We start from the raw sequence: 17518 nt of genomic DNA on the forward strand, positions 1-17518 counted from the left end.
ATGTAAGGCCTTTTGCTACCCTTGAAATTATTTTATTCTCAGGCTTGTAGTGTAAGTCCAATGCTATCTTTATGAGCTCTGAGCTTGATATTATAAAATATAATAATGGTGGCACTAACTTGGTCTCAAGGGCAGAGTGTAGGAGTGGGAATTGGTGGTTTCGCCAATAAAATAACTGTGTGAACTTGGAAAAAACTTCTTCACTCTAAGTCTTTTTCCCTCCCAAAGTGAAGGTATGCACATGGATATTTTATAAGATTCTTTCCAACTCTTCCATCCTATGGCTTTTTTCTATGAATTTAAAGTGTCTCATGTGAGTCTTGAGAAGATGCCATTGCATACCAATGCTCTTGCTTATCTGTGTGTATGTGGTAGGGGAATAGGGTGGAAGGAGTTGAGGGAAGCAAGGGCAGCAATTGGATAGAAAGAGAAGTAGGCTGTAGAATGGACAGGAAGAAGGAAAAAAAAAAGGAGACAGTCTGATCTTTTATTCCAAGACAGTCAGAGGACATATTACAAATTTATTCACTTATACCTCAGAATTCCTTTTAGGTACATGACAAGCACGATTCATGCTCCCCAACGCCACCCTATCCTCACCACTGGCTTAGGTCCAGAGAAGAAAATAAATGTATTCGAGGTTACACATTAAAATAATGGCAAAGGTAAGAAGTAGTGCTTAAGCCTGGCTGTGCTGGTTTTGAAGTGCCTGTAATTAGAGTAATTACTCATTTCCTCTTTTATTTTGAACCAAAACGGGAGCATTGTTTTTGATAAAAGCATGTACAAGGTGTAATTTTCAGGTGGGAGAAACATGGGACCATCTACTTCCGTCAAGATTGGTGTTAAGTGAGTGAATTCCAACTCATAGCTACTATGTATATGATTTCAGACTTTAATCTTCATGAGAGTAGAAAGCCTCATCTTTCTTCCACTGAGCGGCTGGTGGACTTGAAGTGTGGACCTTGAGGTTGGCAGTCCAGTGCTTATTGTATGGAGTCAACAGCTCTACTTTTCCTATGATATCGCTATGAATGGCAACAGGCTGAGTTGTATTGTTTTGTTTTGTTTTACCCTACTTCTCTGGTAGCGTAGTGGTTACGAATCGGGCTGCGAACCTTAAGGTCAGCGGTTCGAAACTACCAGCCGTTCTGCAGGAGAAAGATGAGGCTTTCTACTCCCGTAAAGATTTACACCCTCGGAAACCCTGTACCGGGTTGCTATGGGTCGGAACCGACTCGACGGCACTTAACAACAACAACAACAACTTCCATCTCATTGTCCAACCCTTGGCATTGTTGGTAGTTTTGGATACGGGTTAAATATGGCAAGGGGAAGTCAATGCTACACCTTAAAAATTAATTGTTCAAGTACTAGGTCATTTCAGAGTAATGCACCGTGAAATTATGTTATTCTCCAGAAGAATTTCCATAAAATTTAATATGCCATGACACATTCTTTTTACATTGGCGTTAGTTTTTTCTTTTTAAAACAACACACCAAAAGTACATAAAAAGACTCTTTCAAGTCCAGAGGTGTGTATAAACCTGCTGCAGACAAACCAGGACTTGTTAGGCAGGGCTTGTGGAGCAGCTGATGTCTCCAAACTGCTGCTAAAGAAGACCCCTATTACCAAGGCATATCCCATAAAAGCACAGCCCGGCTGCTATCTGTGGAGGCAAGCACGAAAGAAGCCATTAGTCTTGGTGCTTTTTTACTGTTATTCACACTGGGATAATGAGATTATTGGAATATTTTTTTTCCTAATGAGAATGAGACAGAATACCTTGGTCTCTAAATGATTTAGTCATAGAGGGAACACATTACTCTTCCTTTGATTGCTGTCAAATGCTGGAAAATTGGAATATTATACTGATATTTATCATGATGGGCAATATTTTCCTTGCCTTCTTGGTGTCAAATGAGATGGGGAAAATATTTGTCTGAGAATCAGACTTCTTTACAAGGTTTGTGGAATGGAAGACAGATGAAGAGGCAGGATAAGGCACCAGGAGCGGAGGTTAGAACAAGGATAATTGGAGGATGGATTTCTGCTATGTATCTTATCTCTTTTTTTCATCAGAAAAACTATCCCCTTGTTTTAATTTCCTACAGACTCCTCTTCCAGCTAGCTCAACAGTGCTTGGGGCTAATTAGACATTGTTTAGATTCAGAATAGAAGGTTAATTTCAAGGGGAAATAGGTTTGTGTTGGTCTGGAGGTCATTAGTGACAGCTAGTTAATTTGTGTTTCTTGGGAAGAAATAACAGGTTGGGAATGGAAAATTGTGTAGGGGAAAAGGTTTTTGCATTCTTACTTTCAAGGACCTTTTGCCTGAGACTCATCAGCCCAAAGTTTATGGGGCCAGTGCAAACTAATTGGGTGATGAGGTGCACTGAAATACAACTTCGGTTGTATGTGGCTTTATAGCCAAGCTGGGCAAAGAAAGTTGCAGAAGTTGGAGGTTCAATTCCTGGGTTCATCACATCCCAAACTCATCCTCCAAGGAGGTCTGATATATTTACAAAATAGCTGAATTAACAGATGAGACACACCCTATCATAGTTAAGTGCCAGCTTTCAGAAGGGAAATGAAACATTACCCTATTTTTGTATTGTTGTAGTATCCTCCATGCAGCAGGTAGAAGAGATCTTCAAGTGTGAGCACCAGCCCCTAGATGTCCAGATATGAACACATTGCAGATATGACTGTTCGTTAGATTCATTCAGAGAACCTGTTATAAATACAGAATTTGAGGCTCACTCCCCGTGGTCTTGATTCTGTTCATTAGGATGAGATTGTCTACCCATCTGTATTTTATCAGAACTTCTAAGGGACTTTGTTGCGGCCAGTCCTCAGCATTTGGGAAATAATGAAATCTAACAGCTTGATTGCTATTGAAGAAGAAAAGGTTTTCTTGTAAGTAAATTGATTTGCCTAAGACAACACAGATAACAAGTGACACCGTTGGGAGGTGGTCTCAGATCCAAGTCTGATGCTACTTACTTGGTCTATGTTGGAGCCTTGGAGCATATCTTTTTTTTTTTTTTTAACTCCTCAGTGATTTAGTCTTTATCTTCGTCCATTTCTTCACTTAGTGATGTAGTGTATGCATTGTGAGCAATTAATAGTCATTTTGCTATGGGACATAAATCCTACCTCTAGCGACTGTAGTAGACAGTAACAAAGAAGGGATGAGAATCAACATGTTTTATCGACAGATCTGGAAGGCAATGAGAATGCTTTTCCAAAGGCTGCCGTGGTTTCCCTCATATGGTTGGAGTTTTTATACCTTCCTGGATATTAACCCATTTATTTTTAAATTTTATTTTGAAAGCTTTTATTGTGAACTGAGTGATAGTTTACATGGGAGAACATGGGTTTTTCACTCACTCATCCTATTGTGTTTTGTTTCATTGCAATGATTATAATCCCCTCCATGCAGTATTTGCTTCCATTCCCTCTGGTGTTTTTTTTTCGTTATTTTTTTATGTACAAAAAAAACCCCACTCAAGAATATTGATTCTTAAATAATCATTTAAACAACCCAAGGGCACATTCTGCAAGCCTGCCTCCTAACCACCAGCATATAGTCTTTCTCTTTCCATGGGTCTAGAATCCTCAGCTGCTCTATCTCTCCATTGCATCATCTCTGCCTCCATCTCTGGTGTTGCTGTTTCTCTGGATAGGGTCTCACATTTCGCTCATGATCTTCTCCCTTGATGGTCCTAGCGTCCTCTGTTCCTGGAACGTTGGATGTTGGATTAACTATTCCCCCTTTATGTTGCAAAACTTCTACCTTTCAAGTTTTGTCTATTGAAATTAGTCATGATAATAGTTACTCACTATTGAATCATAAAATTATTATCCCTATCTCCTTTCACCAAGCCTGTCTAGACAAGTTGAAAACTATTCAGTGGGGATTCTATCTTCCCCTGCACACTCTGAAACTAAACTCACTCTTGAAAACTTATAAGCCAGCCACTTCATGTCTTTATAGTACCCCACCCTTTCCCCACCCCCATTTTAGTAGCCAAGTTGCCCATCCCTATCAACCCTGTGTACAGAGGGGATAGGTTTGATCCTTCATGTGATGACTCTTTCCCTCTCGGTTGGTATTTTGAGCTACTATATCCATAAGGAACTCTGGTAGCGTAGTGGTTACGAATCGGGCTGCGAACCTTAAGGTCAGTGGTTCGAAACTACCAGCTGCTCCGTGGGAGAAAGATGAGGCTTTCTACTCCCATAAAGATTTACACCCTCGGAAACCCTGTACAGGGTCGCTATGGGTCGGAACCGACTCGATGGCACTTAACAACAACAACATATCCATAAATTTATGTCAAGTTCATCAAATTGCAGCAATTTACACTTTTTCCCTTTATCAAATTTCTTTATCTTCCTCTAGTCGAATTCTGATCACTAAGCCATCGAAGTTAGGTCAAATGGGTACTATTTGTAAGTTTGGGCATTCTTGTGTGTCTCCTCTCACTTCATATCAGCTGGATGCTTCACTCTCAGCTCTAGCCCTCCCCTCCGTGGCTAGGTCCTGCTTAACCCATTTGTTTTTGTCACATTCCTTGTTCAGAGTTTATCCCTCCCACCCCCAAATCTGGGAGTGCAATCTGCACTCCACCAGTTCAAGGTTCTTTACCGTCTGGGGATATCTCCCTCTTTCACTTCAGACAAAGAGCAGTATTATAGAAGACACCTGGGTGCCACACACTTTCTCCCCTCTGCTTTTCCTCCTCTCAACTTGTCTCTTTCTTTTGAGTTTTAACGACAATATTCCACTAAGTCCTTAGCTACCCGTCCCAGGAGCATGTACTCAAATAAGAAGTTAGGGTGGTAATGATAGGGAACAATAATTATAAAGAGTTAAAACATATATAACTAAAAACCTATTAAAATCCTCCTCTCACTTTGGCATCTGTTTGCTTCCTACTAACAAAAGGAGTCCTGGTGGGATGGCCTGTTGATAACCAGCTGCTCCTGTAAGGGTTTACACTCTCAGAAAACTTATGGGGCAGTTCCACTCTGCCCTGGAGGGTTGCTGTAAGAATGAACTTGACAGCAGTGGGTTAAGGCTCTGGTTATGTGCCTAACAGAAGCCTTGGTAGTGCAGGGGTTAAGTGCTCAGCTGCTAACTGAAAGGTCGGTGGTCCAAACTTACCAGCTGCTCCAAGGGAGAAAGATTTGACAATCTAGTTCTACTCTGTCTTACAGAGTTCCTATGCTTTAGAATTGCCTTTTCTTTTTTCTTTTTTTTTTTAAAGCTGTTCCACGGGAGAAAGATGAAGCGTTCTGCTCCCGTAAAGATTTACAGCCTCGGAAACCCTGTACAGGGTCGCTATGAGTCAGAACTGACTCCACGGCAAACAGCAACAACAAAACATGTGTGGAACAAGATAAGCACTTGGTTGTTAGCTGAAAGGTCAGAAATTCTGAACCCATCAGTTGCCCCACAGAAGAAAGATGTGTCAGTCTGCTTCTCTAAAGATTTACAGCCTTAGAAACCCTATAGGTCAGTTTAGCTCTGTCTTATACGGTTGCTATAGGGAGCTCTGGTAGCATAGTGGTTATGAATCGGGCTGCAAACCTCAGTGTCGAAACTACCAGCTGCAAACCTCAGGGTCGAAACTACCAGCTGTTCCACGGGAGAAAGATGAGGCTTTCTGCTCCCATAAAGATTTACACCCTCAAAAACCCTGTACAGGGTCGCTATGAGTTGGAACCAACTCCACAGCACATAGCAACAACAACAGGGTTGATATGAGTCAGAATAGACTCAATCGTAGTGGATTTGCTTTTGCTTTTTGGCAACTTTGTGTGCTAGGTCCTGAGGCATAATCTTTACTCTCAGAGAACAACTAGATTTGTTGCAGAGACAAATGGAGAGAAATTTACAGGGTGAAAGGAAGCACTCTAAATGCTTGTGATCATGGAGGAGAAACCAGAAATAACATAGAACTCAATGGGAATGAATGAGACTGATGAGTGTGGATGCATCATGCGTACAAACCTTACTTCTAGAAGCTTCTGGAAGCAGTTTTGCGCTTTAGTATCATCTTGCCTGTCACTTGGCAGCACTCTAGACTCAAGAATTGCGTCTTCTGACTAGCTCCCAGGAAAGAAAATATTCCTTCATGCCATGAATTGTTGTTTGTCACTGAGTCAATTCTATCTGCTCCTTAAGGTTTTCAAAGCTGTGATCTCTCAGAAGCAGATCACCAAGCCTAACTTCTGAGGCACCTCTGTTGGTGTTGTAGTTAAGTGCTGTCAAGTCGATTCCAACCCATAGCAACCATGTATAGGCTTTCCAAGGAGCAGCTGGTGAGCTTGAACCACCATCCTTGCAGTTCAAATGACTTTGCAGTCTGATGCATTAGCCCACAGAGCCACACCTCTGAATGAGCTCAAACCGCCAATCCTTTAGCTAGTAGTTGAAGTGTTTAGAAGATGATGGTCCAACTCCACAACTCCTCCATGACCTTTCCTATTTCTTCCCAAGAATCTCTCCTTTTCTTAAACTCAAGATAAACATGGTAGTGGTGGTGGTTATGTGCCGTGGAGTCAGTTCCAACTCTTAGCAACCCTGTATGGGGTTTCCCAGGTTGTAAATCTTCATAGGAACAGAAAGCTTCATCTTTCTCCTACGGAACCCCTGGTAGTTTTGAACTGTTGACCTTGAGGTTAGCATCCCAGCTTGTAACCACTACATCACCAGAGCTTCTAAAGAGTCAGGCTAAATACTGTTCCTAGAGTCAACAATAGGAAGTTTATTTAGCCCAGCACATATTGCTTGTTGCTGACCTATTGCTGCTGCCAACAATAGTGAGGTTTGGGAGTCTAACATCAGTTTGCATCAGATTACAAATGACTTCCTGGTCAGTGAGCATGGTGCATTCCGGTCACGCTTAGTTAGCTTCAGGATTGCTTGCATCTCACCCCCAGTAAAACCACTTATTTATAACCTATCGATGTATTGACAAGGTCAGAGGGCAAGACTGTCCTGAGGTAAGCTACAAATTCCAAAGGGGTGAGCACTAATTGTTCCAGTGATTGTTTGCTTATTTGCAATGACATAACTTACTCTCATTGTGACCACATGCTCACTTCCAGGTTACTAAGTGGTTGTGCCCCTGGGACCAGGCTGGATGGACTATAGTCACGGAAACCTGTTGTTAGCTGCTATTGAGTTGGTCCCCACTGATGGCAACCCCAGGTATAAGGGAGTGTAACACTTCCTGGTCCTGCACCATCCCCAAGATTGTTTGTAGATTGGGCCCTTGTGGTCCATAGAGTTCTCATTGGCTGATACTTGGAAATAGATTGCCAGTTCTTTCTTTCTGTTCCATCTTAGTCTGGAAGCTCTGCTGAAATCTGTTCAGCATCATAGCAACATGTAAGCATCCACTACCAGACAAGTAATGCATTGTAGTTCATGAGGTGTGCTGGCCAGGAAGCAACCAGGATCTCTGTCACGGAAAGTGAGATTCCTAACACTGAACCAGTAATGCCTTCCCCTGAAACTCAAACTCCTTAACACAATCTGCAAGAACTTCCTAGAGACTATGGTGGGCTCTTTTAGGAGTGCAAAGGAGGACTAGGTTCAGATTATGTTCTGGAGACTCTCTTTGTCTTCTTGGGGTAGAAGCAGCAGCATGGGGGGCCCAGTGATCACAAAGCAAGGTGGGTCCATTTAATGAACAGAAGCTTGGTCCTGGAAAATTAGCACTAAGACTCCACTTTGAGAGAATGACAGTCTCACCCATTGCCCGATCCTTTTATTTTTCAAGGACTTTGTTGTTGTTGTTGTTAAGTGCCGTCGAGTCGGTTCCGACCCATAGCGACCCTCTACAGGGTTTCCAAGGGTATAAATCCTTATGGGAGTAGAAAGCCTCATCTTTCTCCCACAGAGTGGCTGGTAGTTTCGAACCACTGACGTTAAGGTTCACAGCCCGATTCGTAACCACTACGCTACCAGAGCTCCTTTTTCAAGGACTTGGAGCTGTATAATTGCACCATTAGCAACAAACACCTGAAAGGTAATCCAGGGATAGTTTCAAAGCCGATTCAGTTGATCCCCTTAGATCTGGCTGCAAAGAATAGATACTAGGTTTAGCTGCTGGCCGGTAAGCCTTCATTTCCTGGCAGCTTGGCTGAGCTCACTCTGGACTCACCATCATCCTTGCTTATCTGCAAGAGACTCTCTGTGACACAGGATAAGGGAAGATAAGACCCTATGGGCTGGCCTGCCACAACCTCCCCTACAGCCTTCCATACAGAGACAGGTAGGACTTTCTATGCTTTTTCCCCCCCCAGTAAAACATTCTTGTAAAACAAACAAACAAACAAACCATTCTTGTAAGTGTCAGCACAAACCCAGAAATCCAGTGGGCTCTGCTACACAGCAACTGGCCAGCTGGACCCCTGGCTTGAAGCAGTCTGTGCCTACAACAGACCTGCATTGGGGCTCCAGGTGAATTATGTTTGTAGTGTTGTCTTACAACTCTGGCAACTCTCCCTGGGAGAGTGAAGAGCTAATACCCAGAAGAGGCTGAGCAGAAAAAAAATGGGTCTCCACTAAAGCCGTTTGCCCAGTCTTGCTTGATTTCCGTAAACATTTTAAAAGCAAATTTATTGCTACTAAAAGTGCTGGCTGGACAAAGCTCTCTATTGCTACATGTTAGGTTATTCTTCTCCTGAATGTTTTTAAACTTCTCTAGGTGTTTTGCCTTTCTGCCATGGTCTGGCAGAGGAACCTCTGCCCTTTGGATTCCCAGTTGACTCTGGTCTAGCTTCAATGCTTGCTGGCAGCCTTGCCTGGCCCACGCGGCTCCACGCAGCGGGCAAGCAGCAGCAGATGGAGAAAGGGAAGGCAGATCCAGCGAGGGTCCTCACAAAGAGAAGAAAGATCGCCCAGGACCAGTTGGACAAGAGCCCAGCTCTGAGTAACTCCCCCCATTTGAGAAAAATAAAATCACAAATGAGAACAGCAGGGGGCCCAGGACCAGCTGGAGACCAAGGGGTGTTATCTTCCGGGTGGGGGCTGTGAGACAGGAAAAGCTCTGGCGAGATGTTTAGAAGTCTGGCCTGCCGTGGACAGCTGCCACCTTAGCTTCTGGCCCAGAATGTTGTCATAAGCCTGCGAGCTGTTCTGTCTGCCTTAGTCCAGACCCTGGAAGGCTGGAGAGACAAGAATAGCCTCGGGCCTCCTTCTGCATCTTCTGTCTCTTGACCTTCCCTGTTCATTCCTGATGTCTCAGTAGTCAAGGCCAATGTCTTTGCCCTTAAGCAATGGATTGAGGTGGAGGTAGCAGGTGGCCATAAGGGAGATAAGTTCCTGAGGTTTTGAAATGAAGTAAGTTTCAAAGCAAAGGATGAGAGTTTCAGTCCCCCACCCCAGGACATTGTCTCTCTGCCAACCCCTGAAATGGCGTTTTTGAAGGGTTGGGGGCTTTCTAAATTTCAGAGGACTGAACAGAAATAGAAATCAATAGCAGGGGGTGGCCTTGGTCTGGCTGTCTCTGCCCTGGTGTGCATACCACTCGCTCCATTCTGTTCTTGATTTGTTGATTCTTCACTGCCTGCATTCTAACTGAACTTTTCATCCTAGAAGATCACTCGGCATGCTCCAAGTCAGAGTCCCACTGCTGCCTATTAGCTCCCAAATCAGGAGATTCAGGATTTCTTCCTCCTCTCCCCCACCTCAAAACAAGGGGAACAGGAAATGCCATTTAGTCATTCCTTGGCATTAGCTGGTCATCATCTTTTAATCTTTTTTGAAGCTTCCAATGTATTCTCTTACGTGAATAAGGGTAGATGGGACTTAAAAAAGAAAAAAGGACCTAGGGTGTGGAAGTGGGTTACGTTTTTATACAAAACACATCCACTCAAACCTATGATATATATTGTAGATGCTGTTGTTGTTATGTGCTATAGAGTCATTTCCAATTTATAGCCACCCTGTGTAGGGTTTACAAGGAGCAGGCTGAGTGCGTTTGAACCACCGGCCTTGTAGTTAGCAATCTAATCATACCTCACCATACCAGGACTTAAAATATACATATATAAACCAAACTTCTTGTTGTTGTATCCATTTTTTCTCATGGCAATATCATGCATTACAAAACAGAATTGGTCCATAGGATTTTCTTGGGTGTGATCATTCAGAAACAGATTGCCAGGGTGGTACCGCCAACTTTTTGGTGTTTTGAGTGCAAACTGTGTGCACCACCCAGGAACCTGGGATACTTGTACACATACATGTATGCATATGCATACATCTATGTATAGATCTATGCCTGGTGTGGTACTATTGGATAATCACTGGATTGCTAGCCTACTGCCATTCTTCAGAAACTCTATACAAGTTTGCTTTGTGTCAGACCCAACTTGATGGCACTTAACAACAACATATACAATAAATATTTATACAATATTGAAAAATGTTGGTATAATGCTACATATGTTAAATAAAGTATTCCTGTATATAAATACATGTGATGTGATTAAAATGATAATAATGCATAATATATAACATTAGGTTCTCTGTTTAACAGAGGAAATGAACGTTTAGAGACCTTGTAGCTGGCAAAGGTTATAGAACTACTGAGGAGCCTAGGTGAAATTCAAACCTCGCTTTATTCTGAAAGTCATTTTTTTGTGCTCTTTCATTTATGTTTCTCTGTTATTCAGATATGAGGTGGAAGAATAGAGGTGGAATAGAGTAATAAAAGTGATTCCCTTAAATTTACTAGAAAAAGTACTGGAGACTATTTAATTTAGTTCTCATAGTAGTTCCTCAACATAAGAAATTACTATTCTTTAGTATGTAAATGTAGAGACAGGATTTGAACTGAGATCTGTATGATTCCGTGGTCGTGATTTGTCTATTACATCAGAGAAAGGATGGGGCCATTTTGCAGGCCAGTGGCAGAGTAATCCAGTGGAAAAGGCGTGGGTTTGACCATTAAACAGACTTGGATGGGACTCTAGTTCTATCATTTGTTAGATCTGGGAACTTGGCAGTTCTGTGTCTTAGTGTCCTGGTCTATGATAATGGAAATAGCAATATATATCTTAGGGGATACTGTGAGGATTTAATGAGACGAGGTATGTCTCTAGAATATTATATGAAACATGGTTGTTGTTGTTAGGTGCTATTGAGTTGGTACTGGCTCATAGTGACCCTATGCACAACCGAATGAAACACTACCTGGTCCTGTGCCAACCTCACAGTTGTTGCCACTGAAGCTGCCATATTGCTAATCCATCAAGATGGGGGTCTTCCTCCTTTTCTCTGACCCTTCACCTTACCAAATATGATGTCCTTCTCCAGCGACTGTTCCCTCCTGACAATATGTCTGAAGTCTGAGAGACAAAGTTTGGCCGTCCTGGTCTCCAAGGAGTGCTCTGACTGGACTTCTTCCAACACAGATCTCTTTGTTCTTTTGGCAGCCATGGCACATTCAATATTCTCCTCCAACACCATAACTCAAAAGCATCATTTCTTCTATGGTCTTCCTTATTCACTGTCCAGCTTTCACATGCATATGAGGTTATTGAAAATGGGTTAGGTGCACCTTAGTCTTCAAGCTGACATCTTTGCTCTTCAACACTTTAAAAAGGTCTTGTGCAGCAGATTTGCCTAATGCAAGACATCATTTGATTTCTTGACTGCTGCTTCCATGAGTGTTGATAGGTGATCCAAGAAGAATGAAGTCCTTGACAACTTCAATCTTTTCTCCATTGATAAGAATATTGTTTATTAGTTCAATGGTGAGGATTTTTGTATTCTTTACATTGAGATGCAATCCATACCGAAGACTGTGCTCTTTGATCTTCATCAGTAAGTATTTAAGTCCTCTTCACTTTCAGCAAACAAGATTGTATCATCTGCATTTTGCAGATTGTTAATGAGTCTACCTCCATTCCTGATACCATGTTTTTCTTCATATAACCCAGCTTCTCGTATTATTTGTTCAGGATACAGGTTGAATAAGTATGGTGAAAGAATACAACCCTGTGACACACCTTTCTTAATTTAAAACAGTTAGTATTCCCATGTTCTGTTTGAACAACTGCCTCTTGGTCTATGTATAGATTTCTCATGAGCATAATTAATTGTTCAGGAATACTCATACTTCACAATGTTGTCCATAGCTTGTCATGATTCACACAATTGAAAGCCTTTGCGTGGTCAATAAAACACAGGTAAACACTTTCTGATATTCTCTGCTTTTAGGCAAGATCCATCAGAAATCAGCAATGAAATCCCTCATTCCATGGCCTCTTCTGAATCTGGCTTGAACCTCTGGAAATTCTCTATCAATGTATGCTTGCAGCCACTTCTGTATTACCTTTAGTAAAACTTTACTCGCGTGTGATATCAAAGATATTGGCCGGTGATTTCCATATTCTGTTGGGTCACCTCTCTTTGGAATGGGCATAAATACAGGATTTTTTTCCAATCAGTTGGCCAGATAGTTGTCTTCCAAATTTCTTGGCATAGATGAGTGAGTGCCTCCAGTGTCTCCTCACTTTCTTGAATGATTTCAGTTTTTATTCCATCAGTTCCTGGTGCCTTGTTCTTTGCCAATTCCTTCAATGCACCTTGGACTTCTTCCTTCAGTATCATTGTCTCTTGGTGCATGGTTGTTGTTGTTGTTAAGTGCCGTTGAGTTGATTCTGACCCATAGTGACCCTGTGTAGGGTTTCCAAGGAGCAGCTTATGAGCTTGAACCGTCGACCTTGAGGTTCAAATGGCTTTGCAGTCTGGCCCATTAACCCACAGTGCCACACCAGGACTCTTGATGCATGGTAGGTACTCAGTAATTGATACCTATAGACAATCTGGAGTCCTGATGTGGTGTTGAGGGTTAATGTACTAGATTACAAGGTCAGTTTGAACTTCAAAGTCGGCAGCTCAGGCTCACCATTTACTCCTCAGAAACCCTATAGTGGTCGCTATGAGTGGGAACCAATTCAACAGCACTTAACAGCAACAAAAATCAAAGTATGGATTGAAATCTTGGTGTGGCACTGTGGAATAAAGCATTAGACTGCATGGTTGGTTTGAACCACAAGGTTGGCAGATCAAACTCACCATCTGCTCCTTGGAAACCCAAAACAGGGTCAATATGAGTTGGAACCAACTCGATGGCACTCAATAACAACAATATTATAGCCATTCTGTTAGACTTGAATTATTGACTTGTGTGTGCTTTGCTAGTCTTTTCTTACCCAGAATGGCCTTTTAGATGAAGAGGTGTTGTCTGAATAAGAATAGAATTGTACTATATTTAGATGACGAGGTGTTGTCTGAATAAGAATAGAATTGTACTATATTTAGATGACGAGGTGTTGTCTGAATAAGAATAGAATTGTACTATCTATAAGGGGAAATTTTGAGGTTAAACCTAAAACTAAAGAAAGAAGACATTGTTGGTTCAGGGTTTGAATTCTTGCCTTCCATGTGAGACACCCGCTGCCTTTTGGTACCTCAGGCACAACTACCACCCATCTGTCAGTGGAAGCTTGCATGTTGTTATGATGCTGAACAGGATTCAATGGTGCTTCCAAACTAAGATGGACTAGGAAGAAATATCTTTTAATCTACTTCTGAAAATCAACCCATGAAAACACTACATAACAATTTGATCCATAACCAATCATAGGGCTGGGACAGGACCAGGCGGTGTTTTGTTCTACTATGAACGAAGTCCCTGCAAGTAAGGGCAAACTCTCTAGCAGGTAACAACAGCAACAAAGGAAGAAGAAATCCTGAGGGTGAATTTTTACTCTTGGTTCTCCTTGCTCTACTTTATCAAACTTTCTGCTCAAAGGAATGGGGAATAACATTGGAAGAGAAGGCACACACAAACTAAAAGTACTTTTCTACAGCAGTTCAAATCTACCAGCCGCTGCACAGGAGAATGATGAAACTTTCTGCTCCCCTAAAACTTACAGCCTCGGAAACCCTAAATAAGGTTCCTGTGAGTTGGACCCAACTCGATGGCATGGCACCACCACAAACCAACCTCTTGCAGACAGGGTCAAACATCCCTACCCCAATCCCAACACCACTACCAATTGGCCTGGAGTCAGCTTTGACTTGTGGAGACCTCATGTGTGTCAGAATAAAACTCCATAGGGTTTTCAATGGCTGTTTTTTACACAAGTAGATCTTCAGATCTTTGGGTTAGCAGAGGAGCATGTTAACTGTTGTCACCACCTGTGGACTCCTACCATGCAAGCTTGGTTGTTCTTTGACTTTACTGTCTTGAGTGAAACAAAAAGTCATTGCATCAGTTTATACTGGGAGAATCTGGAAAATTACAAAATTAACCTTGCTCCCATCCCAATCCAGTGTGATACCAACCCCATCCTGCCTTACTGCTCACTGACAGAGTTATCACAACCTGTTGGCAGTGACAGAGACTATGGAAATGTGACAGTAGAGTAATGGGCCTGTATCCCTTTGTCCTTTTCTTTGCAGACATTATGTATAAGCCTTGGAAACTTCAGATTAACAAGGAATCTTCACTCTTTTTTTTTGTTTGTGTAAAGGTCCTTTATTTCGGGGGGAGGGAGGGCTCAGTGGACAGGGACCTGCTCAGTCCTTCTTGGCAGCCGCTTTCCTCATGGCGGCCAGGACGTTGCTGAGCTCCTCTCGCTTCCTCTTGGCACGGATGTGCATCCCCACCCTTTTCTTGATGAACTTGAGTGCCCGCTTGTCCTTGGACACCTTGAGCAGCTCCATGGCCCGGCGCTCATAAGGCGCAAAGCCACACACCTCCCAGATCATGTCCCGCACGAACTTGGTGTGCTTGGTGAGGCGCCCACGGCGGCGGCTGTGCCTCGGCTTGCTCAAGTTCTTGGTTACTTTGTGGCCCTTGTTGAGGCCAATGGCCATAGGGTAGTGCACAGCCATGGCAGCTTTCCTTCAATGGCTGCTACTGCGGAAGGAAGGAGCCGCGTGGAATCTTCACTCTTTTTGTCACCTAGGTTTCTTTCAAATTAATTTTGCCTTATCTGTCTTAAAATCAATTTCAATAAAATATCAGGTTTCCTCCTTAACCCCTTCTATCCTCTGACACATCAGACACTCCATTTGAGATTCTTAGGACTGTTTTTCTCCTCTGATGTGTGTGACATCTTAATAATTCTAATATCAGGGGTGGAGCAATGAAAAAAACAAACAGCATGACAAAATACTTCTGGACCATTTTAGAATTAGTAGTAGTTTTCAGAAGTGATCAATTACATTACTTAACTGGAGAGCTCAGCTTACAAAGAGAATTATAATTAGTGGTAAACATGGTGAAATATATAAAGACAGATAGCCTGACCAAGGAAAGGGAGCTCATCAATTTGTCCAGGTTCCATCAGGAGGGCAATTGGTTATTGCAAGATCCCATCCGAATGATTGGAAAACAAAAGCAAGCACTCTAAGCATTGTCAGTACTCCAAGGAGTCAGCATGCACTGAGATTCAGCAAGTCTGTGTTCTGGGCCTGCTTCTACCATTGAGCACATTGCCTGCCTGTGTCTTATCTTTTTTCTTGGTAAAAGAGGTTTAAGGACAAGAACAAGCAAGCTGCTCGCCCAGGACACATCAAGGCAAATGGTCAGGGACCTCAGGGCAAACCCTCGTCCAAGACTAAGAGTCAAGAGAAATACACAAACAGGCATGCGATCTGACTGGTGACCACACTGATCATTGATAAGGGGAAGTGAGGGAAAAACAGCAATGAAGTGTGAGCTAAGTCCGACTATATTCAATAGACTCCTGTGAACCCGGGTGGAGAATTGGATGGCCAGCAGTATGACAAGACCTGGGGACTCCTGGGCCCAGAGGCAGTGACATGGCCACAGAGGACTCGAGTGGAGAGTGAAGCATCCAGTTGATAAGAAGTGAGGGAATATGTACAAGAACACCCACACTTGCAGATAATACCCACTTGACCTGGCTTCAGTGGCTGGATAATCAGAACTTGGCTAGAAGAAGAAAGAAGAGGAAAAAGAGTAATCTGATACAATTTGATGAACTTGACCTACACCTATGGATATAGTAGCTTAAAAGAGGGAACAAATCTTTACAGCAGGGATCATTTTTACCCCCTTAGTACACAGGGTAGACAGGGATGGGCAACTTGGACATTGCCAACTCAAGATGCAGGGGGCTACAAAGGCAATAAGTGACTTGCTTACAAGCTTTCAAGAGGGATCCTAGATCCAGAGGGCAAGGAAGAAGGTAGAGTCTCTACTGAGTAGTATCCAATCTGTGTAGATGGGGCTGATGAAAGGAGAGGGGGATACTACTCATGTGGTACAGTAGTGAATAACTGCTATCAGGACTGACTGTGAGGGTTAGAAATGTAAAGGTAGATGTTTGTAGCAAAGGAGAGGAGTGATTGACTTTGCAGTCCGGGAGCAGAGGTCCCTGGGACCATCAAGGGAGAAGGGCGGAGAGCGGGACCCTACCCAGAGAAACAGTGACTCCAGAGATTGAGGCAGAGATGATGACGTGGACAGATGGGGCAGCTGGGGACTCTAGATCCAGAGAGGGGGAGGGGCTGTGTGCTGACGACCAGGGGGCAGGCTTGTGGGGTGTATCCTTTGGTTGGTTGATGATGCATGGAGGAGATTATAACTATGGCAATGAAATGATATATGATAGGATAAATGTAAAGCTGACATTCTGCCATGTAAACGATCATATAATTCACAATAAAAACTTTTTAAAAAAAGAAAAAGAGGGCTAAGGATGTCTCTTTCTTGCCTCCCTGTTGGGAGGCTTAAGTAAAAAATACGGATGAGGATTTGCTTTGAAAATTAAAGACTCTACATACATTTAGTAGACCTGGTGTGGCTCTATAGGTTAAAGCACTGGACTGCAAAATTGGTTTAAACAGCAAAATCAGCGGTTCAAGTTTACCAGTCGCTCCTGAGAAACCCTTTGCAGAGTTGCTATGAGTCAAAACCTACTTGATGGTGTTTGACAACAACAACAGCATACATGTAAAGGAGAACTGGGAATATTAATGTCATTTGATGAGGATCTGAAAAATGGATCAGGTTTGACCTTGGAAATAGGCAAGAGGACTATCAATTAATGGTACAGTGTAAGCAAAGTATTGAACTTGTGATTAGGCTATGCTTCTATACTCTAGTTTTATTGTGGCATTGAAGACTGAAATAGAACAGGAAAAGATGACATTCAAAATGTTTGCTGGTACAATAACATGGAAGTTTAGGAGTGTGGGTTCATCTTTATTTATTTTAATGCTTTCTTTTTTTTTTTTTTTTAATGTTTTATTGTGAATTATATGATAGTTTACATGAGAGAACCTCAGTTCCATATTCATTCCATCGTATATCATTACATTGCCATGTTTCCAATCCCCTCCATTCATCGTCTTCCAACCAAAGGGCATATCCTAGAAGCCTGTGCTTTACCCTCCCTCCTCTCTCCTCCTGCCTCAGTCTTCTGCCCACAGTTCCTCTCCCTC

General features: G+C 42.6%; 1 protein-coding gene across 1 annotated transcript; it reads right to left on the reverse strand.

Annotated features, from left to right (window-relative positions):
* Positions 1-14567: 14567 nt before the first annotated feature.
* LOC102827695 (60S ribosomal protein L36-like) lies at positions 14568-14942 on the reverse strand. The gene has a single exon (XM_006834050.1). The coding sequence runs from the start codon at positions 14936-14938 to the stop codon at positions 14621-14623; it is 318 nt and encodes a 105-aa protein (XP_006834113.1). The 5' UTR covers positions 14939-14942; the 3' UTR covers positions 14568-14620.
* Between the last annotated feature and the right edge of the window lie 2576 nt (positions 14943-17518).

Source organism: Chrysochloris asiatica, unplaced genomic scaffold (genome assembly GCF_000296735.1).
Source record: "Chrysochloris asiatica unplaced genomic scaffold, ChrAsi1.0 scaffold00009, whole genome shotgun sequence".
NCBI classification, from domain to species: Eukaryota; Metazoa; Chordata; class Mammalia; order Afrosoricida; family Chrysochloridae; genus Chrysochloris; species Chrysochloris asiatica.

Excerpts from the sequence above, each read along its gene's own strand:
- LOC102827695 (XM_006834050.1), bottom strand. The coding sequence starts at position 14,938 with ATGGCTGTGCACTACCCTATGGCCATTGGCCTCAACAAGGGCCACAAA.